At 37.6% G+C, this 26,924-nt stretch overlaps 1 protein-coding gene and 1 long non-coding RNA gene across 3 annotated transcripts; one reads left to right on the top strand and one right to left on the bottom strand.

Annotated features, from left to right (window-relative positions):
• Positions 1-211: 211 nt before the first annotated feature.
• Positions 212-23,496, top strand: CLEC2D (C-type lectin domain family 2 member D). 2 transcript variants are annotated; one of them, XM_082420383.1, is made up of 6 exons: positions 212-8,147; positions 8,621-8,756; positions 16,253-16,372; positions 18,504-18,679; positions 19,253-19,359; positions 20,861-23,496. In XM_082420383.1, exons 2-6 carry the CDS (start codon positions 8,678-8,680, stop codon positions 21,003-21,005), a joined length of 627 nt encoding a protein of 208 aa, XP_082276509.1. In that variant the 5' UTR covers positions 212-8,147; positions 8,621-8,677; the 3' UTR covers positions 21,006-23,496. The 2 variants fall into 2 exon arrangements, with proteins under 2 accessions (XP_082276509.1, XP_082276508.1); XM_082420382.1 differs by having other exon boundaries at positions 212-8,756.
• LOC309640949 lies at positions 10,229-16,244 on the bottom strand. The gene is made up of 3 exons (XR_014252455.1): positions 14,580-16,244; positions 12,419-12,601; positions 10,229-10,668 (listed from the first exon to the last, which is right to left on the bottom strand). It is a non-coding gene; the product is annotated as an uncharacterized lncRNA (long non-coding RNA).
• Positions 23,497-26,924: the final 3,428 nt, after the last annotated feature.

Genomic DNA, 26,924 nt, shown 5'->3' with positions numbered 1-26,924 from the left:
CCCTCAATGGCCTCCCAATTCCATTTTTGTATGCTGAACTGTGATTACTCCATTATAATTTCTTTTCTTTTTTTTACATAAATTTATTTATTTACTTTATTTACTTTTGGCTACGTGGGTTCTTCGTTGCTGCGCGGGGCTTTCTGTAGTTGTGGCGAGCAGAGGCTACTCTTTGTTGTGGTGCGTGATTGGATGATAAATGATTAGGAATACAAAAAACATGAAAAAATGGGGCCGCCACTCTAACTAGATGTGTTACACAGCTGCTGCAGTAAATAAGTAAACTGCTGCTTCAGTAAACTACCTAAATTTCATTGATAGCACAGTATATATTTACTTATAACTCATGGAGCTGTGGAATATAGGAGTTCCTGGTCAGAATGCAGCTTTCTTCCCTGGAAATTCAGGGACATAGTTTTCTTTTCTCTTGAGGCTGTGCCACCTCTAAGATCTCCTTGATATTTTCACCTAAATAGAGAAAGGGGAAAGCTTTTGTGAAGACATGTCTGAGTGTCCTCAGCCTACAGCGGCTTGAAGCAGGATTTTGGTTCCTGACCAGAGAGTGAAGTCAGGTCGTGGCAATGAGAGCACTGAATCCTAACCACTAGACCAGTGGCCGGTGACAAGGCCCTGGTCAGTACGGCTTTGCAGAAAATGAATTTCCACAAAGAAACGGGAAGTAGTGAAACACGTGAAGTGTTTATTAGGAGGAAAAAGAGTACATGTGAATACACACACACGGGCGGGCTCAGAGGGAGAGTTGCGCCCTCGTGGTAGTTTGAATCACTTTTATGGGGCATTTCTTCTGGGTTTCCTTTGGCCAATCATCTTGCTTTGCCTGGTTCTGAGTCCATATTTGGTACATCTCAGGGTCCTCCCATGTGTGTGTGTGCATCTCTTAGCCAAGATGGATTCTAGCCAAGAGGCCTATGGGTAGGTTGACATCACTCCCCTTTTTGACCTCCAAAGCGCCTCTCTGAGCATGTATAGTCGGGAAGGTCTCCTTGACCTTGAAAATGAGAAATGTATGGTCTCTTATCTAGGCAGGGCTGAGCTCCTTCTCCTCTTCATCTTGGAGTATCTGTCCACAGGGGACAAACTCCAGCTGTTCAGCCTGGGGCCCATCTGTCTCTTGCCTCAAGTCCATTTCTGGAAGGTCTGTGCCCAGTGACATAGCGACATACCTCACCTTGATTCACATTCACATTAGTGAGAATTATTTCTGTGGCCACATCTAGATGAAAGGGTTGGTGGAAATGTATATTTATAATATAGAAAAAATCCTCAAAACCCAACAGCAAATATGCAAAGACTCTAATTACAAAATGGGCAAAAATCATAAAGATACATTTCACTGAAGAGGATAAACAGAACAAATAAACACATGAAAAGATGCTCGCAACATCTTTAGCCATTACGGAAATGCTAATTAAAATCACAGTGAGATACTACTCCACAACCCTCAGTACAGCTAAATTAAAAAACCCTGGCATCAAATGCAGGGAAGATGTGGAGAATCTGATTCACTCATACGTTGCTGGTGGGAACGTAAAATAGTATAGTGACTATGGAAAAGTTTGGCTTTTTTTTTTAAGTAAATGTACAATTACCATACAACCCAATCATAATTCTGAGTATTTATCCCAGAGAAATGAACATGTATTTCACACAAATACCTCTACACAAATGTTTATAGCCATTTTATACATGATAATCCAAAACTGGAAAAAAGAAAGAGATGTCCTTTAATAGAGGAATGGTTAAGCAAACTAGCATACATCCACACCATGGAATACTACTCAGCAATAAAAAGGAGTGAAGTCTTAATACACATAACAATTTGGATGAATCGCCAGAGAACTATGCTGAGTTAAAAAAAGCTAATCACAATTTCCTATTCTCTTATCTTTCAGAGATGCTTTCTGCTGGCAGTCATTAGAATGACCAGCATTCCAAGTGTAAACGCCAAAAGAAAAAATGGACTTGAGAAGTTTAAAACTTAAAATATAGAAAAAGAAAAGAACATATGAAAATTTTTTGTTTTACAAATGAAGTATGCTTTCATTAACTTACATCTAGTTCCTTCCACCTCTATTCCATCTTACAAGCCACTGCCATACTAGATCTCAAAGCACCATTCTGATTATTGATGCCCCATTGCATGACTGCCTTTCAACAGTCCCCAGTGGCTATATCCATGGCCATTTACTGTCTCTAATCTACCTTTATAGCACCAAACACCATTGTTATCAATATTTAAACTTCCCTTATTGATGCACTCTACACCAGCGATTCCCAACATAGGCTCCCATTTAGAATCATTTTGGTCGGGGGGGGGAACATCTCAGAAAATATGGATGCTCAAATACCACCCCCCAGAGATCCTGATTTAATTAGGCTCTCCTGGTGCATTAGAATCATTTTTAAAAAGCCTCCTAGTGATTCAAATGTGTAAGCAGGGTATGGAATCATAATTCTACCTCATTCCCTATAGCTGAAATAACAAGTTCAACTTTGTCTAAATCCTATCTTTCCTTTAAGGTTCAGTGTAAGTGCCGTCAACCCCCATGAAGTCTTTTCCCAAAGAGAAACACTCCCTGGCCCTTGGGCCACAAGCAGTGTAGTTGGTAAGTTAGTTACAGACCAAGTTGATGTCATACTATCATTATTGACCTTTTAAAGCCTCTCCTGTTTCATTTATCCTCCTTTAAGTCCCATTTCTGTCCCTCCATGGGCACCTATTCTTGCGCATTTGATGTGCACTATTTTTTTAAACTGATATTGTTTTTCACACAAATATATTTAATAAATATTATTATTTTAGTATAGTGAACAGGTACGTATCACAATATTATACTTAATTTTCATGTAGCGATAACCACCACCCTAATCATTAAATATTACCGGCCGCACTCAAGCCTTCTTGGGTTCCTGCCAATCACTATTCCCTTCTTGCTGCCAAAAGAATCTTCTTAACCTCAGAGATTATTTTTGCTTGTTTCAGAGCTTTTTATAAATTGAACAGTTCAAGGTGTGTTCTATTATGCCTGTTTTCTTGTACTGAACATTATGTTTTTGAGATTCACCCATGTCGTTGCCTATAGCAAGAGTTTGTTCATGCTCATTGCTGAATAGTATCCCATTGTATTAATATACCACAATATTTTTCCATTCTCCTATTAATGGGCATTTGAGTTTTCAGTTGTTGGCTATTACAAATAATGCTGCTATAACGATTTTGTGTATGTCTTTTTATGCACATATGTGTTTTTTTGGTGGGGGGCAATGTGAGTAAAATTTCTGGATCGTGGTTTAGTTATGATAAACTTTAGCTGTTATGTCAAAGAGTGTTCCAAAATTTCTATAAATACTTATACTCCCACCAACAGTGTATAAGTGTTCCAGTTGTTTTATATCATCCCTAAGAAATTATATACTGATCTTTTTCATTTTATCCATTATAGTAGATGTTTAGTGCTATCTGTGGAATATTTTCCCTGCTAAATTTTTTTTTTTCTATATCAAGGTAAAGTAAATATCATTCATGTTGTCTGGTATGGCAAAATTCTGGACGTTTCACAAAATAATACTAAGGAGTAATGCTTAATAATAAAGTTACTAATAGTAACTTTTGTCAACAGGGAATGATCTTCTCCTTAGGGATTCGGTGACAATTTGTTATGGAATTTATTCAAACATCTATTGCTATGTTTTCAAGGTCACCAGTCTTTTCTTCTGCAAGTCTAACCTGCCATTAATCTAGCCAGTGAATTTTTCATCACAAGAAATTGCAGTTTTTGTCACTAGAAGTTGGGTTTGTATCTTTTCTTAAATATCTTCTGTGACTGTACTTAATAGTTATAGAAACATTTTGATTTCCTTATCTGCTATTTGTAATATCTGTATTATTCCTGATGCTGAAAGCTCAGCCCTTTGTGCACTGGTGCCTAATCAAATCTCAGAGACAGAATTTTGGGTGCAGTAGAAAAGAATAGCTTTATTGCTTTGCCAGGCAAAGGGGGACACAGCGGGCCCATGCCCTGAAAAACTGTGTGTCCCAATCCAGGGGAATTTGGTGTGGAGTTTTAGCAATGGTTCAAGAACGGGGTTGCTGATAAGATTAGGGTGTGTGCAGGGACTGCACTCCTTTAATCTGGTCTCAGGTAATCTAATGAGTTTCTGTGGTTCCTTAAATCTGGCCTCAGGTTGTCTGCTTGAAGAGCTTCTCTGGTTACTTTAATCTGGAATGAAGAATGCTGACATCTTTCACTTGTTGGGGGTTTTAGTTCTATAAAGACCTTAAAGATATTGTTGTGTGTATCCCTTGAGGCAGAACCAGGACCCTGCCCCAAGGCTGCACTATTGTTTCTTGACTGCTCCTCCCTTGTCTCCGCCTCCCCTCCTTTCCCTGATTAGCAACTGTTCTAATCTGCCTTTAGAACTCAGGGAAGGTCATGGAGGCTGGAGTCTATTCCCTACAAACAAGAAATGGGGCACAGAAAGACTTCCATGCCCAGGAGCCCCACAGGATCCAGCTCGGTTTCATTCCTGGGCCTGTTTGTATTGGCTAATTTTCTTCACATCATGAGTCATACTTTTCTGCTTCTTTGAAATCTTTGATAGCATTCCAGAGATTGTGAGTTTTTACCTTGTTGGGTATTGGATATTTTTGCATTTCTCTAAGTATTCTTGAATTTGTTCTGAGACACAGTTAAATTATTTGGAAATGGTTCTAGCCTTTTGGGTCTCCCTTTTAAGATTTGTGTAAAGGAAAAGTCTACAGTCCTTCCTAATTGGTGTTTCTTCCCCGTGAATCTCCTTTACTATGCACACAGAACTCTTCACTTCTGTCACTTCTAGTCACCAAATGCACGAGATTTTTCCCCTAAACAAGCAATTCTCTATGACACTAGCTTGGTGTCCCATGATTTAACTCAATTCTAACACCATCAACCTGGAGATAGCATCAGATCCCACAGGTTAAGGGCTCAGTCCCACAAGATTGCTCCCCACTTCAGATGCCAGTGCAAGTAGTAGGCCCCCAGGTTACCCATAACTTCTGTTCAATTTGACTACAAATCGGAGATTACCATGACCCCCCTCCTCGATATTGATTAATTTGCCAGAGTGGCTCATAGAGTTCAGGGAAACCCTTATGCTTACCAGTTTATTAGAGGGTGTGATAAAGGATACAGATAAACAGCTTGATGAAGAGATTATATAGGGTGAGATCTGGGAGGGTCTTGAGGGCAGGAGCCTCTATCCCCATGAAGTTGGGGGGCACCACCCTCCTCATGTGAATGTGTTCATCAATTTGGAAGCTCTCTGAATGCCATGCAATTGAGATTTTATGGAGGCTTCCTTGCATAGGCATGATCAGTGATTAACTCCATTTCCAGCTCCTCTCCCCCCTCTGGAGGATGGGGAGGATGGCTGATAATTCCAAACTTCTAATCATGGCATGGTCTTGCTGTGACCAACCCCCTCCAGGAGCCCACCCAAAGTCACCTCATTCGAACAAAAGATGCTCCTAAGTGCTCTTATCACTTAGGAATTTACAAGGGTTTTAGGAGCTTTGTGCCAGGAACAGGAGCATTTTATATATATAAAAGATATATGTATTTTTCCTATTATCTCAATTTGTTAGAAGCAATCAGGTCACCATTTAGTCTATGGTTAATCATTCTCCACCACTGAAGCAAGATATTTATGAGTACTCTGTTTTTTCCCCCCAAGTGCAGTTTTTATTACAATTAAACAAAGACAGATAGTAAACTACCAGAAAGAACTTAAATCAAGGACCTAGGATTTTTTTCTCCATTCTTTTTTTTTTTCTAACTTTTTATTTTATATTAGAATATAGCCGATTAACAATGTTGTGATAGTTCCAGGTGCACAGCAAAGTGACTCAGCCATACCTGTACATGTATCCATTCTAACCCCAAATTCCCCTCCCATCCAGGCTGCCACATAACACTGAGCAGAGTTCCCTGTGCTATACACTAGGTCCCTGTTTGTTATCCATTCTAAACATAGCAGTGTGTACATGTCAATCCCAAACTCCCGAACTATCCCTTCCCCTCATTCTTCCCCCCTGGTAACCATAAGTTCGTCCTCTAAGTCTGTGAGTCTGTTTCTGTTTTGTAAATAAGTTCATTTGTATCATTTCTTTTTTAGATCCTGCATATAAGTGATATACAATCTTCCTCTTTCTCTGTCTGACTTACTTCACTCAGTATGACAAGCTCTAGGTCCATCCATGCTGCTGGAAATGGCATTATTTCATTCTTTTTAATGACTGAGTAATATTCCATTGCATATATGTACCACATCTTCCTTATCCATTCCACTGTCGATGGACATTTAAGTTGCTTCCATGTCTTCACCACTGTAAACAGTGCTGCAATGAACATTGGGGTGCAGTTATCCTTTTGGACTATATTTTTCTCCAGATATATGCCCAGGAGTGGGATTGCAGGGTCATATGGTAGCACGATTTTTAGTTTTTTAAGGAACCTACATACTGTTCTGCATAGTGGCTGTACCAATTTACATTGCCACCAACAGTGCAAGAGGGTTCCTTTCTCTCCACACCCTCTCCAGCATTTATTGTTTGTGGATTTTTTGATGATGGCCATTCTGACTGGTGTGAGGTGATATCCCACTGTAGTTTTGATTTGCATTTCTCTAATAATTAGTGATGTTGAGCATCTTTTCACGTGCCTCTTGGCTATCTGTATGTCTTCTTTGGAGAAATGTCTATTTATGTCTTCTGCCCATTTTTTGATTGGGCTGTTTGTTTTGATGATATTGAGCCGCATGAGCTATTTGTAAATTTTGGAGACTAATCCCTTGTTGGTCACATCATTTGGAAATATTTTCTCCCAATCTGTGGGATGTCTTTTCGTTTTCTTTATGATTTCCTTTGCCGTACAAAGCTTTTGAGTTTAATTAGGTCCCATTTGTTTATTTTTGCTTTTTATTTCCATTACTCTGGGAGATGGATGGAAAAAGATATTGCTGCAATTTATGTCAGAGAGTGTTCTGCCTATGTTTTCCTCTAGGAGTTTTATAGCGTCCAGTCTCACATTTAGATCTTTAATCCATTTTGGGCTTATTTTTGTGTATGGTGTTAAAGAATGATCTAATTTCATTTTTTTACATGTAGCTGTCCAGTTTTCCTAGCACCATTTGTTGAAGAGACTGTCTTTCCACCATTTTATTGTTTTGCCTCCTTTGTTGTAGATTAATTGACCATATGTGCTTGGGTTTATCTCTGGGCTTTCTATCCCATTCCATTGACCTGTATTTCTATTTTTGTGCCAGTACCATACTGTTCTGATGACTATAGCTTTGTAGTATAGTCTGAAGTCAGGGAGCCTGATTCCTCCAGCTCCGTTTTTCTTTCTCAAGATTGCTTTGGCTACTTGGGGTCTTTTGTGTCTCCATACAAATTTTAAGATTTTTTGTTCTAGTTCTGTGAAAAATGCCATTGGTAATTTGATAGGGATTGCATTGAATCTGTAGATTTCCTTGGGTGGTACAGTCATTTTGACAATATTGATTCTTCCAACCCAAAAACATGGTATCTTTCCATCTGTTTGTGTCATCTTTCATTTCTTTCTTCAGCATCTTATAGTTTTTGGAGTACAGGTCTTTTGTCTCCTTATGTAGGTTCATTCCTAGGTGTTTTATTCTTTTTGATGCGATGGTAAATGGGATTGTTTCTTAAATTTCTCTTTCTGATCTTTGTTATTAGTGTATAGAAATGCAACAGATTTCTGTGTATTAATTTTCTAACCTGCAACTTTACCAAATTCATTTTATGTATATAAAAGATATATGTATTTTTCCTATTATCTCAATTTGTTCTAGGCAATCAGGTCACTATTTAGTCTATGGCTAATCTTTCCCCACCACTGAAGCAAGATATTTATGAGTACTCTTAAAAAGCCCCATAAATGATGAGGTTTCCCAGTCTGGCTGGTCTGAACAGGCACTATTCCCATCTGGATGGGAACACTGGATACTGCTTCCTCTAGTCATTTCATATGTTTTGTTCCCTCCATCCTCATACACAAGTGCTGATCAGTACACTGCTGAATACCCGAGGGGAACACTCTGTACATCCCCAGAATCCTCTCTCTGTGTGTCTCTTTCTTTTCTGATACTCTATCTGCATAGGCCTTGTCTCTGAGCTTCCCCTCTTCACCTCAGGGAATCTCTTGGCATTTCTCTGGTTTTCCCCTGCTTAGATCACACCTACAAAACTATCTCTGGGCAGTAGCTGGGGCAATTGCAGGACTCACCAAATTTGTTTTCAGAGGATCACTGCCCTTCATTGATTGATGCCCAGTGATTGAAAAGGATTTTTTTTTCACACATTTTCTTTTTTTTCTTTTTAGTTGATTCAGGCAAGAAAGTAAATCTGGTCCCTGTTATTCCATTTTGACAGGGAACAGAAGTCTGTGGAGTTGATCTTTCTAAGTTAAAAGCACTTCGCATTTTAAAATTCTAAAGGGCTTAACTTCATTTATTTCCTTTACAGCCCACTTACTGGGCGGGGGTTTTGCTTCTCTTTTAGCTGATCGTTCAGATTCAAACTGTTTTCACTTCCCAGTTCCTGCTGTTGCAACTACTTAGAGACAGTGCCGAGTGTTCCTGTTGAAGCAGAAACATGACTGTGGAGGAGGCTTCTTCGAAAATCTTACAGACAGACCCTACATCCAGAGAAAGCATGGAGGAGGGACGATCTGGTAAGGTAAACTTGATCAGCTTTGACAAAACGAAACAGCTCTTAATCCACTAACCACTGACAGCAGGATAGAAATTGCACTGCAGGAATATAATTCTTCACAGTTCATCTCCATAGAAGGAGAGGTGTTTTGAGGGACTAGAGGTGGGTGAGAGGACAAGTGTGTAATTGTTGCATCGGTGATTATGTTACTGTGTATGTTACTTAAATATTTCTGCACAGTGAGTTAGGTTGCAGGAGGTTAAGAGAAAAATGTTGTTTGGGTTTATTTTATTAGTCCTTGTATTTCTCCCAGGTTGCTGGCAACTTGCACCCTGGCAAGTCACATTATGAAATTAAATAACAGATCATTATATCCCAGAGTCATGGCAAACAGACAACAATAGTTTTGTTTCTTTGTTTTTATTTATTTATTTAATATATCTTTATTGGAGTATAATTGCTTTACAGTGTTGTGTTAGCTTCTGTTGTACAACAAAGTGAATCAGCTATAAATATACGTATATCCCCATATCCCCTCCCTCTTGAGCTTCTCTCCCATCCTCCCTATCCCACTCCTTTATTTATTTATTTATTTATTGAGTTTTTTTTTTTTTTTATATGTAACAATTTTGAAATACATATACTAATAAAAGTTGCCAGTACCTACTGTATAGACAGGGAACTCAGCTCAATATTAGGTAACAACCTAAATGGGAAAAGAATTTGAAAAAGAATAGATACATGTATATGTAAAAAAAAAAATTAACCATGACACCTATTCTATAGTCTGACTGAATCTAATAATCATATATTTAGAATCTGTTATTTGTTAGACACAGGGCTACAAAGACAAATTATATTTAGACCCTGATTTCTGGGTTTCATCATCTCAAGGACAGCCAAATGAGTTACTACAATTTGATGTGATTAGTGCTACAATATATTTAATGAAACCATGGAGTTGGAGATGGCTTCACTTCTGAAGTGACTTTTGACCTGGTGTCACATTTTCTGGAAGAAATAGGATTAAAACTCACAATTTTAAAAGAAATATTTATTGGAGTATGGTTGCTTTACAGTGTTGTGTTAGTTTTTGCTGTGCAGCAAAGTGAATCAGTTCTACATATACATATATCCCCTCTTTCTTAGTTTTCCTTCCCAGTTAGTTCACCACAGAGCACTGAGTAGAGATCCCTGTGGTATACAGTAGGTTCTCATTAGTTATCTCTTTTATACATAGTAGTGTGTATATGTCAATCCCAATCTCCCAATTCATGCCACCCCTCCCTTCCCCCCTTGGCATCCGTAAGTTTGTTCTCTACATCTGTGTCTGTATTTCTGCTTTGAGAATAAGTTCATCTGTACCATTTTTCTAGATTCCACATATAAGTGATATTATACGATATTTGTTTTTCTCTTTCTGACTTACTTCATTCTGTATGACAGTCTCTAGGTCTATCCATGTCTCTGCAAATGGCACTATTTCGTTCCTTTTTATGGCTGAGTAATATTCCATTGTATATTTGTAACACATCTTCTTTATCCATTCCTCTGTTGATGGACATTTAGGTTGCTTCCATGTCCTGGCTATTGTAAATAGTGCTGCAATGAACATTAGGGTACATGTATCTTTTTGAATTATGGTTTTCTCCAGGTATATGCCCAGGAGAGGGATTGTAGTTCTGTTTTTAGTTTTTTGAGGAGCTTCCATACTGTTCTCCATAGTGGCTGTACCAGTTTACATACCCACCAACAGTGTAGGAAGGTTTCCTTTTCTTCACACCTTCTCCAGCATTTATTGTTTGTAGATTTTTTGATGATGGTCATTCTGACCGGTGTGAGGTGATACCTCATTGTAGTTTTGATTTGCGTTTCTCTAATAATTAGTGATGTTGAGCATCTTTTCATGTGTTTTTTGGCCATCTGTGTGTCTACTTTGGAGAAATAAAAGTCATAATTTTTTGTTCAAAAAGTAATTCTAACTAAATACAAAAGTATATTTTCTTTCCCTTGGGTACAAAAGTGCCCCACAAAATTTCCTTTTGGAATCAAGGGTAGATCTGATATTCAGTGATATCATTAAATATTTCAGCTAAAATCTATTGAGGCTCATTTATGTGTCCAAATGATTTTCTCTTTGCTTCCCCCTTTGTCTCTCTCCCTCTTTATGTCTCTCTCTCTCTGTCTCACAGGCTCTGGTGTACTTTTGTGTTCTCTCTCTCTCTCTCTCTTCCTCTGTCTCTTTCTCTCTTTCCTATTCACTCCCTGGCCCTTTGATTATGGTGGATCTTCAGCTAGCCTTATGTCATCCTATTTAGAGTACCTTACCAAAGTAGTTTATAAAATGTGTCTTAACCAGAAATTTTCAGGAGTGATCATAAGAATGATATGAGCATCTTTTAAACATAACCATTTTAGTTAAAGAGTTTTGATTTAATGAGAACATCAGAGTATTAAAACAACATAGTGATTGATTAGTAAAAGCATTTGTTGAAATATAGTATCTATGTGTTTAATTTTGTTATTTATCAACATCCATGCATTAAAAAAAAATTGTAACCTCCTTCCCCTCTCCCCAGTTGATGTTAGCTGAGAATTAATTTCTTACTGTTCTCTAAAGAGACTTTTGTTTAATAAAACCATGAATAGTTATTGACTCAAAAAAAAAGTCCCTGCAGAAACTGGGACTATTGGTATATAGATCCTTTGTCATTTAAAAACCGATGTGGGTGTTTGAGGGTGGGAGTTGGAGGCTAAACCTAACCACCAGCAAACCCTTTAGCATTTGTAGTTTATAGAAAATTTGATGAGAAAGAAAAAGAACATAGCTCTCACGTGTTTGTATTTCAGTCCAGCAGAAAGAATACCTTTTACTGAACCTCTATTTTCTGCTAAAAACAAGCATTTCCTTCTTTCTTCTTTCCTTCTCCCCTCCCTGAATTTTATTTTTTATCAACAGGATATTGTAGTTCCTGAAACACAGGGTTCATGCTTAATGAAAAAGAAAGTTCTTAAAGAACGTTAATGTTTTTCTAGCTAAGTCAAGTGCTTACATAACTGAAATTATTTGACCAGTGCAAATGTGAAACCAATTTTTTTGAAATTTAAACTGTTCCTGTAAGTTAACTAAGTTTTCTAGAACATGAAAATAAAAGTTAAAACCAGTAGACCAGTAATATGGTTCATTTCTCTGTTCTTCTGTGAGATAATTCCTGACACCATTTTTCAAACTAGAAATTTGAAGGTGGCTGTGTTCAGAGTGTAATACAAGAGGCATATGAATTTAGAGGGAGACAAAAAGAGGACACACCAGAGGAGAGTGTCAGGAAGGAAGAAATTTTCCTCTGCTCTTCTGGCTGGTTTAAGAATTAAATTGACATGAGATAAATAACAGGAGAAAATTAAACAAAGGTTTAATAACATGTATACATGGGAGAGACACAGGAAAACTGAGTAACTGACTAAAATGGCCAAAAACTTCACCTTAAATACTGTCTCCAGCTAATGACAAAAGATGTTGGGGGTAGTGGTTTGGGACTTAAAAGGGGAGGAAGGTCATTGACATGGAAATGGAAAAGCAAATGTTTGGTGAATAAATGTTTGCTGGGCCACACAGAGACAAGGGACACAAGAGCGGACTCTGATCTTTAGGCCATTTCCAGTTTCCCCCATCACGCTCACCTCCTAATCTGCAGAGATCTCTGGTGATAGCTCTATTCCAGGAACAGGCCTTCTATCTAAATTATTTTAGGCAGTTAGGGGGATGGTCAAAGATTCTTCCTGAGTCTTTGGGGTCTTGATGGTTTTCAGCTTGAAATAATCCACATGCCAAAGAGACATTTTGGGGTGGCAAATTTTATTCCCCTACAAAAAAGGAGAAGAGAAGTATTAATAAGTAAGCAAGAAAGAGAAATGGAACATGAAACAAGGGAGGGTGTTAGGAGCTAGATATAGGGAAATAAAGGAGAAGAAAAAGGGGGGACTTTTAGAAGATTAGTAAGGGGGCAAATAGGAGATTTATTGGAGAGGTGGAAGGGGAGATGTACGTCTTACTCTTCTAACAATGAAAAAAATGATGCAAGTCATAACATACTGAGTTTCTAAGACAGTTTTGCTTTAATGTAGAACCAGAAAGAATGAAGGCTGAGATTTTCTTATGGAGCCCAAATCCAAATGTCATTGTATACTGTTTAAACAAGCCAATTCGATATTTTTTTTCCCTGCCTAGCATTTAAACTGAGGCTTCCTATCATTCTGGAAGATATACGTGAAGTGAGTGAAATGTAGTGGTTAAAAGAAAGTCAGCAGGAACTTTTTCAAAGTATAGTTGACATTCAGTAAAATTCACTCTTTTGGGTTACATTTCTATGAGTTTTGACAAATACATATAATCATGTAACCACATCACAATCAAGATATAGAACAGTTCCACCCCCCCCACGCCCATGCCCTTTGTAAACATTTCTTTCCCATTCCCGCACCCTTTGGCAACCACTGATCTGTTTTCTACTCTTGCTTTAGAAGAATGTGTACGGAGTCTGACTGTTTTTCACTTGGCATAATGCATTTAAATTCATCCATATTGTACTGTGTATCAATAGTGTGGACTTAGTAAAGGGAGACATTATTCACAAGGACTCTTGCAATAGGAAAAGTGCTCTAGAAAGGTTCTCATGTTATAAATAGGGCAAGAAGGGGAACAGAACACGTGTGGGGAAAGAGAGCATGAGTGTGAAGAGCAGGTGTCACTTCCAGAGTTAATACTTCTCACTTGTGTTCCAGGGACACGTGGTCATGAGCACACACGAGCTGTTACTCATCTCAGTGCTTTCTTTAGTGCTTGTTTGCATTTTCAGGCAAGCCAGAATTTGGGGGTCTTTGGGGAGGAGAGGGGCTCACTAAAATTTACCAAGCCAAAGCCAAATAAGAAATGAAGAATTTTGAACATGTTACCGGGTGCCAGCTCGCTTAGCTTGCCGCACGACAGGCCAATGAATCGGAGAGGGGGTGCTGAGGCAGAGAGTACGACTGTACTCGGAAAGCCGGCAGACCGAGAAGATGACCTGCAAGGTTTAATCAGTCCTGTTTTCAAAAACTTCTCCAGGATTGGCTGAATTCCCTTTTGGGCCTCTTGTCTCAGAGGATATTGTTTTAGATTAGGCGTCCCAGCGTCCCTTTTTAATGGGATTTGCGTTGGTGTTGCATTTTTGGTCTTCCCTGGAGTGCCATCAGCCCACGCTTCTGGCCTTATCTTTTCATAGACCTCAGGGGGAAAGAGCTCTGTCTCCTTCTCTGGGGTTTCCATGAGCACCTTTTGTAGGCTTAAATCGTGCTCCAGTGGGACCCTGATGTCAAGCTGTTCTGGGGAAAAAGTTACTTGAGCATTTAATTTACGAAGGAGATCTCGTCCCAAAAGGGGGATTGAACACTTGGCATGTATGAGAAGCTATGTTTCAGGCTGAGGTCCCCTAGTTGGCATTCCAGAGGTTGTAAAAACTAACGGTTTTGTACTTCTCCAGAAATTCCTGTGACTGGGATAGACTGAGACGTTTTCTGTGCCACTTTGGTGTTTACCACAGAATATGTGGCACCCGTATCTATTAGAAAGTCAGTCAACTTTAGAATTGACAGTCAGTCAATTAGAATCAGACGCCTCAAGTCCAAGGGAGTCCCTGGGCCTCTTCATTCATTATCAGCGTGTTCCTCTCTTTTTACCATATGAGAGGCTCCTGTCTTCCTTCTATTATTCTTTCGTCTAGGGTAATCTCTTTTCCAATGCCCTTCCTCCTTGCAGTAAGCACATTGTTCCTTCCCCAATGGTGGCTTCCTTTAGGTTACTCACATTCTGGGAATTCAATGCTGCTGCCAGAAAAGGTGCATTCCATTTTGCATCTTCTTGCTTCTGTCGTTGTTCCCTGTTGTTGAATACTTTAAAAGCAACATCTACTAATTGAGAAGGGTTTATTCCAAATGCACCATCTAACTTCTGTAATTTTTTCCCTATATCTGGGGCACTTTGCCCGATGAAAGTCATATTTATCATCCTTACATTCTCAGGGGCCTCAGGGTCTGCATCCGTGTAGCGCCTATAAGCTTGATAAATCCTTTCTAGGAACTCTGCTGCATCCTCATTTGGTTTTTGTTTTATCTCTTGAATCTTGTTTAACCTCTTTTGTCTAGGTACCCCCTTTTGAAGACCCACTAAGACACACCTCCTATAATGTTCTACAAGTGGCATGCCCCCACTATTAGGATCCCAGTTAGGCTTAGCAATAGGGACTGACAGATTTGCTTCTGGAGTTCCATTTGGATCTACTAGGTGGAGCTGGTGTGCTTCCTCTCTAGCCTTGTCAATGACCATCCTGCTTTCATCCCCAGTACACATTATATTCATAAGAGTGTGAATGTCCGCCCAAGTGGGATGGTGAGTGGCAAATATGGAGGTGAATGAAAAGTTCAGTCATACAGAGTGGGTCCTCTCAGTAAGCAGGCTTATGGTTTTTCCAGTTAAGCAAAGCTGAAGTCGAGAATGGATTGTGTATCCATAGGAACCCAGGTGGTTGGCCGTTTGCATTAAGGCCTCCTACAGGGTATCGGCGCAAGGGAAATTGCCCTGCTGTGGATGTGCCTCCCGGTTCAAATTCAGGAAGCCCTGTGTGGAAGCTGTCTGAGGCTGCTTTATCTGCCTGGAATTGCTGGAGTAGGCAGGAGCTGAGATGAGGCATGGGGGTGGGTGTGCCTGGAATCCTTGGCTCTTGGGAAGATATTTTCATGTGCAGATAATCTTCAAATTGATATTTCTACCGGGAGATGAGCGGATGTCACTTCTAGAGACACTTTCACTTCTTTCCAATCCGTATGCCTTTTATTTATTTTTCTTGCCTTATTGCCACTGATACAACATCTAGTAAAAAGTTAAATTGGATTGGTGAGAGCAGACTTCCTTGCCTTGTTCCTGACCTTTGGAGGAAGGCGTTTACTTTTTCACCACTAAGTATCATGCTAGCTGTTCTTTTTCTGTAGATGATATTTATCAGGTTAAGTCCTTCAATTCCTAATTTGTTGGGATTTGTTATCTTGGATGAATAATACATTTTTCACATTTTTTTCTATATTTATTGAGATGATCATGTGCTTTCTCTTCTCTTATTTTGTTAATGTGATGAATTATATTGAGTAATTTTCTAATGCTCCTTTCAGTATTTCTAACCAGATCTCTTATTTATGGAGGTAAATCTGGATCATTTGTATGTTTCTTTTTCATCCTGATTTCTACTCTTTTTGATTCTTATTCTCTTATTAGCTCTTCTTCCAATAACTGGAAGATTATCTAGGGGAAATAAAACTCAGTTTCTTGGGCCATGGCTCTCATTTGTGGACCTGGACCTTTTGTGAAGGGGGTTGGCAATAGGGGACTTGAGGTACAGCTGACTTTACAGGTTGATTCTGTGATAAATTTAAGTTTTTCTTCCTAATACCTTCATGAGATTGAGATTATGACATTTGTATTTATAGGTAAAGGCCTCCAAAGAAAACGCCTACCATTTACATCTCCTATAATCCCGCTTTACTGTTGCATCATCATTGTTATGGTCCTAGCTACAATTGTGACGGTATTTTCCACTTTTCTGGCAGGTGAGTTACCTGTTCTCCAAACTTTACATGTTCTTCACACGTTTATGTTGTCGATAAATACTTATTGAGCTCCATTATGTACCAGGCACTGTGTGAAGTGCTTGAGGTATATCAGTGAACAAAACACGCAAAAAATCCTTGCTCCTAGGGAACTCATATTGTAGCAGGAAGACATAGATACTATATTATAGGGGTAACAGTTTGAGGAATACAAGTGGCCAGGGTAAGCCTCATTGAAAGGATGACTTTTCAGCAAACTTTTGAAGGTGATGAAGGAGCCATGTGGCTATATGGGGAAAGCATTCCAGGTGGCAGGAACAAGCAGAATCAAAGGAGGAATCTCCTTGGTATGTTGGAGGAAAAGCAAGGAGGCTTCTTCAGCTAGAGCAAAATGAGAATGAGGGAGAGTAACGGGCTGGGGGTCAGGGAGATAATAGCCTTATGAGTCAGTTAAAGACTTCAGCTTTTATTTTGAGTGTAGTGGGGAGGATCAGGAAGAGGGAAATTGTAGGAGAGGAATGCCATGATCTGAATTTCACTGTAGAATAATCATTTTGACAGCTACTTTGAGAACAGATTGTTAGAAGAAAAAGTAGACTCAGGAGCACCTATTAGGGCAAACTTGTAGAAATCCAGGCCAGAGAGGACTGTGGCTTGGCCCTGATGGTAACAGTGGAGGTGGGACTAGGTCCCAGAATCTATCTACTTTGAAAGTTGAGTCAATAGTATTTCCTATCAGATTGGATAAGGGAGGAAAAAGTGAGGTTATGGAACAAAAACATCTATTCTTCCCATAGCTTACACTCTGAAATCTTGCTGGTTTCAGAGCATCTAACAAGGGCCCAAATATTTTTATATATATTTAACAGAAATATGTATAAAACAAAAAACTACATAGGAAACCCTACGTTGTATTTTTGGTACTAAAATCAATATTTGAACTGTGTTATGTTTTGTCTACTAGAAGGTTTTATACCTCCTAAGAAATGTACCATAGTAAAATCTAGGAAAGGCAAGGAGTTTGCCTTTCTTTTGTCAAGAGTAAGAAGGACTGATATTAAGGAAGATGTGGGAAAGGGAATCTGTATGATACTAGGAACGAATACTACAGAAATCAAATGCTGCAGAAATTGATTTCCTTAAAGCCATTAGTGTCCCTGTACCCCTGGGAAGTCAGATACACAGGTACTCTGCTTGAAGTCCAGTGGACTGATGACGTTTGTGCCTGGGATAAGACTGTCAGTGATGACTTAGAAAGGCAACAATTGAATGTACGTACTTCAAGACTGACCTCAGGGGTAAAAGATCACCATATAAAATATATATATTTATTCACATATTAGTTTCTGTAGGCCATTCTGTTCCAAGGCAAATCCTCAATATAATAAAATCGTTTAGGAAAAAAACAACTACTGCTAGCTTGCACTCAGCAAGTGATCATGGATCTCAATATTGTATTCTCCCAGAAACCAAAGAAAGAAAAATGATCTCAGAAAGGCCTGCTGTTTTGGCAAGCAGTGAAATGCAATCATATTTCCACATATTGAGTAGCAGTTGGTATTTGATAAATGGCTAAGGCTGGTAGCATTCCAAGAGGCATTAGAAATCTTAGTTGGTAGCGCAGTACAGCTCAGCAATTCTGCACATAACCAAGAGCTGGACAGCGTCCACAGAGAGTATTTATTATGTATCCAGGCACTTGAGAATATGTTTCTGGAAGCAAAATAAGATGATGATAAGGGAAATTATGTAATGAGTGGTGCCAAAATACATATAAAGGAAAACTATTCATCGGGAAAAACAAACGCATTTGGGCATGGAAGACATTTTTAACAATTTGTCTACCTATAGAAAGTAGCCCCTGTTCAGATTTTAAGAAAAACAAAATGCTACTAGCAAAGGCCATAAAAGTACAAGAGTCTAGTTGATATTTGGCCATGTTTTTCTTCAAATCCCTCATTTTGGAATTTGGTTATACTGTACCTACACATACACATACACATGTATATATATATGTGTATACATACATATGTAAAAAAAAAGACTGACCTCAGGATGGTAAGTGGAAAAATAGATAAAAGGGATGAGAAAATGTATTTGTTATGATTCACTGTGTCTGTCCAACTTTTAGTGAGAAACACAAAGCCGGTCTTGTATGTTCTGTATGTCACCTGCCCAAAAGAATGGATTGGATTTGGAAGTAAGTGTTTTTATTTTTCTGAAGACGCAAGGAATTGGACATTCAGCAAGACATTCTGTACTTCATCAGAAGCTGTTCTTGCTCAGTTAGAAACCGAGGAAGAGCTGGTAAGAAGTATTTTTGGATCATGTTCTTTGTTGAATACTTAAGCTCCCTGAGAAAGATATATGCTGCATAGGGTGAAAGCTGAAAGATGAGGAAGGACCCCATTCCAGGCAGGCTTGGGGACATGGGATGCATATTAGTGCCTAATATTTGTTTGGGGTATATTCTCTGCCTGGAACCCTGTGAGACAATTTACATGCATTCTCTCATGTAATCCCCATAGTTAACCTTCAATTAGATGTATTGTTCCCATTGTACAAAGAAATATGGTAATCATGTAATTTATCATCCAAATTGGGACATTTTGGGAAGTGAAAGTGAGAATATTAATATTATGCTGGAACCACAGGCATAACCTGGGACTTTCCCAAATTGGGAGGTATGATCACTTTAATGTAATTTAGGATTAGAGGTATTTGAGTGATTTAAGCTGAGAAGTGGGGACTAGTCTCCCTCCAAAGTCTAAGCTTCTCAATTATACCAGGCTGCCACCCAAAGAGAGATGCTGGAGGGAAGAGAGACTCAAGAGTAATATGAAAGAGACACGTGTTCTTACTTTCTGTGTTTTATAATAGAACTTCCTGAAAAGATACAAAGGCCCTTCTGACCATTGGATTGGCCTTAGAAGAGAATCATCAAAGGATGTTTGGAGATGGACAGACAGCACTGAATATAATGCCTCGTACGTTTTTAGTCTTCTTTTCCTTCTATTGTGTTTACATGTGGTTATGTGTGTGAGTTGTGTTTATGGGAAAATAAATTTATTATCATGGAAGGCTTACTGCTCTATGAGGTACAGAATAGAAATCCTTTGTATGCTCTTCCATTTATTAGCTGTGCCTTTGGAAAAACTTATTGTGATTTCATTGAAATCTTTAGCATGATGATGCCATTTGACACAGTTTTTCCACTTTCATCCACTGACTTAAACTGTGCTGAAATCCCTATTTAGAATGTAGAGAGAACAGCTGATGCACAGCGGGGGTCCTACAATCCTAGAAAGCCACTGAAGCACTGATATCCACAGACCTTCAGTCCACTCTCCCAGCTGCTGCATCCATTCACAAAAGGAAGGTCGTCAGGGAACCAATGGGAATCTCCCCTAAATTATCTCTGGAAGGAACTTAGTAACATACCTCGGATTGTGAACACCTCAGTGGGGGTATTTTGAATTTAACCCTTACATTGGAGCAGATAAAATATAAGGGCCCAATCACTTCCATCAATCAAAGCTAAGCCATTTTAAGAATTTACTATTAAGTAAATATTTTTATTTTCACACTTGTATGAAACAGGTCAGGAGAACACTGAAAATAATCTTCACTGAAGGCCACTGACAATGGAAGTAATCAATAAACAGTCAATAATAAGAATAGAAAAGAGTTTTATTTGAGCCAAGCTGAGGACTAGCCCGGAAGCCCGCTTCGCAGATTACTCTGAGAAACTGCTCCAGAGAAGCAGCGTTTCCAGCAGAGTTTTATATTTTATATTTTATATTTAATATCTTGTCAGAACAGAGAACATTAAACAAGTCAGGGTTACGTTTCTTCAAGGTTTCAAATTAAAAAAAAAAAAAAAGACCAGCATGTACACAGCCGGCCAGTATGGCCTTCGCCCCTGGGAAGGGAGTCTTATCATTGAAGGAGGACCAGTATTGGTGTCCCAAGAAGAGGGGCATTTAATCTTTATTTTTAACATGGTCATTCTTCACTTCTGGTCCATGTGCCCTTTTCTTTAAAATTAAAGCGGATGCACAAATGTATGTTTGTTAGGCCACAAACAGGCTATTTTAGATAGTATAAAATTCAAGTTAACTCATGTATAAGCCAGAATGATTTCCCTATATCTCAATATGTGATAATTTCTTTTATCACCGCCGATGGCAGCAGTTCACTTGGCTACAACAGCAAGCACTAGTTAAATACCTGATAAACAACATAACTGGATTTGGTATGGATGACGATAATCTTCTGATATTCAAGCAGGGACTTTGAGAATAGAAAAGGAACGAAATACAGACATGGTATATATTTACGAAGAAGCCACATGAATGACAGATTTTCACTTTTCTCTTGTTCACATTAAACATACCTGGAGTAAGGGTGCCGAAGAATACAGAGGAGGAATGAATGTAGATGTCTGTCCAACCTATGCTTTTTTAATATTTTTGTGTTTGGTTTTAGGTTTGTCATCAAAGGAGTTGGGGAATGTGCCTACCTGAATGACGTTGGACTTAGTAGTGCCAGGAACTACACACATAGAAACTGGATTTGCAGCAAGACAAATAATAATGTCTCCATAGACTTAAATACTTTAAGGACTTTTTAGGGAATTTCATGCACCGTCTCCAAGAGATGCATTATAAGTTGTTATATACAGTTGCTGCTGTATTTCTTGGCCTGCCAAAAATATCACCAATGTGCATTTATAATACTTGTTAACAGCAAAAAGGCAAGCTATCCTTGAATGATGTAATACAGGGATTTGGAAGAGCATGATTCTAAATTAAGTAGGTGTTAAGTAATATGAGTTGATATTTATATTTTGAACCCAACAAATATGAATGAATTCCTCTTTTTCTATACAGACAGCCCTGGATTTGTACACATGGGACCATAAAAATGACTATAATAGCTGAAACCGTGCAAAATGATTTTAATAACCAATGAGAAAAGATACAATTGGTTAACACATTCAAAATTCTCTTACTGTCAGTTGAAAATATATAGGGAAATTTTTAAATGTACTAAGACTAGGGACTTCCCTGGTGGTCCAGTGGCTAAGACTCTGTGCTCCCAATGCAGGGGGCCCGGGTTTGATCCCTGGTCAGGGAACTAGATCCCACATGCCGCAACTAAAGATCCCGCATGCCGCAACTAAAGATTCTGCATGCCTCAACAAAGTTTGAAGATCACAAGTGCCGCAACTAAGACCTGGCACAGCCAAAAAAAAAAGAGAAAGTACTAAAACTAATATTTATTTTAGACTTTGTATTTTAAAACATTAGAGACACTGAAAAAGTGCTTTTTACACTTTAATTCTTAGTGTTTATGTTTTAAATTACTGTGTGCTAAATAAATATTATACCTATAAACAAATACCAATCTTTGGTTTACCCTTTATTGGATTTTAAAAATCCTGTTTTTATCCCAATTAAATCACAAATAGTTAGTTACTTCTACTCATTAGGCATTCAATACCCAACCTCAGCACTGTTTATATACGATTGAATTTTAGAAACAAAATGTTTTAAATTTTTACTGCATTAGCTACACTGTACTGATGAGTCCCAAAAAGGACGAAATAGCAATTTATAATGCATCCTCTCTCTTTATGTACTTCCATTTCTCCCATCTCATTGGTGTATTTGTCAGCTGCTTCTTTCCTTTTTTAAAATTTTTATTGGAGTATAGTTTTACAATGTTGTGTTAGTTTCGGGAGTACAGCAAAGTGAATCAGCTATAATACACGTATGTCCACTCTTTTTAGATTCTTTCCCCATATAGGCCATTACAGAGTACTGAGTAGGGTTCCCTGTGCTTTACAATAGGTCCTTGTTAGTTATTTACTTTATGTATAGTCGTGTGTATATGTCAATCCCAATCTTCCAACTTATCCCTCCCTACCCCCTTACCACCTGTTAACCATAAGTTTGTTTCTGTTTTGTAGATAAGTTCATTTGTACACTTTTTTTAGATTCCACATGTAAGCGATAGCATATGATACTTGTCTTTCTTGTCAGTTTCCTCTTGTAATTCTATGCAGTTTTGTATATATTTAATTTTGTGTATATTTTTATATATTGTATATTTTTATTATTAAATATACTTGAGATTGTGTATTGGATGCTTTCTGGCTTACAGTTCATTTTATCTCAGGTTTTCTAAGAAGCAGGGACTATGTCTAGTTGACTTCTGTGTCCTCGGAGACTAGTCTTGGGTTGGCCGAAAAGTTCGTTCAGGTTTTGTGATCCGGAAAAACCCGAACGAACTTTTTGGCCAACCCAATAGAATGCCTCAAGTACAGCATATGTTCTAAATATACCTGTGGATATATCTTCATGACTATGAGATCCTGCCCTATTTGCTTAGCTTTGCTTAGTTTCTGCTAACTTTCTCATAAAGAAAGGTAAATTTCCACAGAAATCTGGAAAGTAAAAAAAAAAAAAAGATTTTATATTGATAAACTTACAAATGAAAGTTTAAGTTAGTGTGACTAACTTACAAATGAAATTTGAGTCAGACTGTGACCCTAACTGACCTAGTATTCTTTTACAAACATTTTCCAAGCCATGTATCTAAAGCATGAATTCTGTTTCTTAGCTGTGACCTTTAAAAATTACATAGCCCCTCAAAGCAGAGTTTCTTCCCATGGAAAATATATATGAGTAGAGTTTCCTGTGCTAAATGGGAAGGAAATCTAAAAAACAGAGGATATAAGTATAACTGATTCATTTTACTGTACAGCAGAAACTAAGACAACATTGTAAAGAAACTATACTACAATAAAAATTAATAAAAAAAAGAAAACATGTTGAAATTAAACCTTTGATGGATATGAAACTATACCAAACTCACTTGGGAGCATGCAGACAAAGAAGTCTCAGAACCTTCACAGTTCCTGACAAAATTGTCAATCCTGGATGGGGAGGGGTACAAGTAAGTCTAATAATATTAAGAAGGATATTCTGTACAAATTGAGATGACTTTCTGACATAAAAGAACTTTTTCTTCTAAATGCTAATGTTTCTATATTTCATAGACCTTAACTCTAGTTTCAATCTGAAATAAAATCACACTTCAACCAGAAAAAAAATTTATATATATGTGTGTGTGTGTATGATTACCAGTTTCACTGGCTAGTTTTAAGATTCAAATGAGGTAACAGATGGAAGTCTCTTGTCACTATATCTGACTTAGTAAATATTTAATAAATAGTTTTTCTTCCATTATTGCTCTATGGAAATAGAAGTAAAAATAACAGCAAATATTCTGCTACCAGTGTGGGAACGTCTAAGTGATGATAAATCCAGTGTCACTTTCCTGCTGCCACCAGCAGGAAGTCAGCGAGCTGTATGAATCAGTTCCTAGTGCTTCAGTAGTAATCACTACTGGTTGAATTAATCATTCTAAGCTCATGAGGAAAACATTTCTTCACAGGAACAAGCCTGCAAAAGTACCTAGAAAAACATCTACATAATTTGGGACTTACCCATTCTTCCCCTTTAAATTCATTCTGATTCATTCTTTATATTGTAACCAGATGGATTATTCTAATCCAAAGTGTAATCGGGCCACTCCTTTAAATAAAATCTTTTAATGACTTCTCCTTTACTCTCAGTGTACCACCTCAACTCCTAATGCTAATCAGGGTCATATAATATAATTGTGTCACTGTGTCTCCAAAATATAAAAAACAAAACAAAAGCCTCCTAGAATTAATGAGTCCAGAAAGGTTGAAGGATACAAGTTCAAGACACAAAACTTAATCACTTTTTATACACTAACAATTAACATGTGGAAACAAATGAGAAACACAATAGCACCTATCATTCCAAAGAAAGTGAAATATTTATGCACAAAATTAAAACACATTCAGGAAATGAATGCTGAAATTTTAAAACGCTGATAAAAAAATGAAAGAAAACTGGATAAATGGAGGTACAGACTGTGTTTGTGGATTTGAAGACTTAACATAGTAAAAATACCAGTTCTTCCCAAAGTGATCTATAGGTTTAATGCAATTTATGTCAAAATCCAGCAGGATTTTCATAGACATAGACTATAGAAAAACTTATTCCAGAATTCAAATGGAAAGACATAGGCCCTAGAATAACAAAACAATCTTGAAAAAGAACAAATTGAGGGGAATGATTTTATATGATATTAAGGTTTACTACATTGCTAAGGTCATTAAACAATGTTGGCAGAGTGCTGGACACATAGATTAATACAAAAGAACAGAGAACCCATAAATAGACCCACATAAATATGACCAACTGAATTTTCACAAGGGTACCAAAGCAATTCAGTAAGTAAATGATGCTGGAGCACTTCGACATCCTCTGGCCAAAAATGAACTTTGACCTAAACCTTACATCTGAAACCAATATTAGCCCCAAAGGGACTCTAGGCTTAAATCTAAAACATAAAACTAGAAAGATTTTAGAAAAAAATATAGGAGAAAAATTTTTGGATATAGAGCAAGGCAATAAATTCTTAGACCTGACATCAAAAGCATGATTCATAAAAGAAAAAATTAATAAACTACACCTCATCAAAATTAAATACTTTTTTGTTTGCCTAATACCCTGTGAAGACAATGAAAAGACAAGCTAGGAACTGGGAGAACAGTTTGCACATAAGTTGTCTGACAAAGGACTAGTATCTAGAATATAGAAAACTCTCCAAACTCAATAATAAAAAATCCAACTAGAAAATAGATAACTTTTTTTAAAAAAGATTTTCTTTTAGGTAAGTTTCAGGTTTACAATGAAATTGAGATGACAGGTCAGAGACATTGCATATACCCCCTAACCAGACACATACATAGCTCCCCCATTATCAATAACACCCACCAGAATGGTACATTTTTCTCCAGAGATGAACCTACATTGACCCATTATAATCACCCAAAGTCTACAGTTTACTTTAGTGTTTATTCTTGGTGTTGTGCAGTCTATGGGTTTGGGCAAAACTATATTGACATATATGCACAATTAGAATTTCACTGCCCTCAAAATCCTTTTTGCTTTGTCAATGTATCTTCCTCCATTCCCTGACCCCTGTAACCACTGGTCTTTTTATTGTCTCCATAGTTTTACCTCTTCCAGAATATCATACGACTGGCGTCATACAGCGTTTTCAGATTGATTTCTTTCACTTAGTAATATGCATCTAAGTTTTCTCCATGTCTTTTCATGGATTGGTAGCTCATTTTTTAATATCTCTGAATAATATTTCTTTGCCTGAATGTTCCACAGTTTATCCATTCATCCACGAAAGATGTCTTGATTGCTTCCAAATTTTAGTAATTATGAATAAAGCTGCTAAAAACATCCTCGTGCAGATTTTTATGTGGACAGAAGTTTCCAGCTCCTTTGGGTAAATACCAAGGAGTGCAACTGCTAAATCATAGCGCCAGTATATTTAGTTGTGTAAGAAACCACCAAACTCTTTCCAAAGGGATGGTATCATTTTACATTCCCAAAAGCAATGTATGAGATTTCCTGTTGCTTCATATCTTTGTAGGCATTTGGTGTTGTCAGTGTTCCAGATTCTGACCATAATAGATATGTAGCAGTACCTCATCATTATTCATTATTCTAATTTCATTTTCCTGATGGCGTATGATATGGAACATCTTTTTCATATGCTTATTTGCCACATGTATATCTTCTTTGGTGAGGTGTCTGTTAAGGTTGAGTTTAAGAGTCCTTTGTATATGTATTTTGAATAACAGTCATTTAGTGGATGTGTCTTTTGCAAATATTTTCTCCCAGTCTGGTTTGCTTTTAATTCTCTTAATATTGCTTTTTTGCAGAGCAGAAGTTTTTAATTTTAATGAAGTCCAGCTTATTAATTATTTCTTTCATGTATTGTGTCTTTGATATTGTAGCTAAAAACATATCATCATACCCAAGGGCATCTAGGTTTTCTCTTATGTTATATTCTAGGAGTTTTATGGTTTTGCATTTTACTTTTAGGTCTATGATCCATTTTATGTTTTTTTTTTTGTGTTAGATCAGTGTCTAGATCATTTTTTGGTTATTGTTGTATGTGGATGTTCAATTGTTCAAGCACCATTTCTCCATTGTATTGCCTTTGCTCTTTTGTCCAAGTTCAGTTGACTATGTTTATGAGGGTCTGTTTCTGGTCTCTCTATTCTGTCCCATTGATCTATTTGTCTTAGTTCACCACACTGTCTTGATTACTATAGCTAGATAGTAAGTCTTGACATTGAGTAGGGTCTGTTCTCCAATTTTCTTCTCCTTCAATATTGCGTTGGCTCTTCTGGGTCTTTTGCCTCTCCATATAAACTTTAGAATTATTTTGTCAAAATCCACAAAATAACTTGCTGCATTTTAAATTGTGATTATATTGAATCTATAGATCATGTTGGGAAGAACTGACATCTTGACAATATTGAGTTTTCCTATCTGTAAATATAGAGTATCTCTCCATTTATTTAGTTCTTTGATTTTGTTCTTCCGAGTTTTGTACTTTTCCTCATATGGAACTTGAACAT

This window comes from Balaenoptera physalus (genome assembly GCF_965194825.1).
Source record: "Balaenoptera physalus genome assembly, chromosome: 13".
NCBI lineage: Eukaryota > Metazoa > Chordata > Mammalia > Artiodactyla > Balaenopteridae > Balaenoptera > Balaenoptera physalus.
Note: the sequence above shows the minus strand (reverse complement) of the source record. Positions and strands in the feature narration are given on the sequence as shown.

Coding starts and splice junctions, on each gene's coding strand:
- CLEC2D (XM_082420383.1), top strand. CDS start 8,678: ATGACTGTGGAGGAGGCTTCTTCGAAAATCTTACAGACAGACCCTACA. Junction 8,757..16,252: donor CATGGAGGAGGGACGATCTG/GTAAGGTAAACT, acceptor TTGTATTTATAG/GTAAAGGCCTCCAAAGAAAA. Junction 16,373..18,503: donor ATTTTCCACTTTTCTGGCAG/GTGAGTTACCTG, acceptor TCCAACTTTTAG/TGAGAAACACAAAGCCGGTC.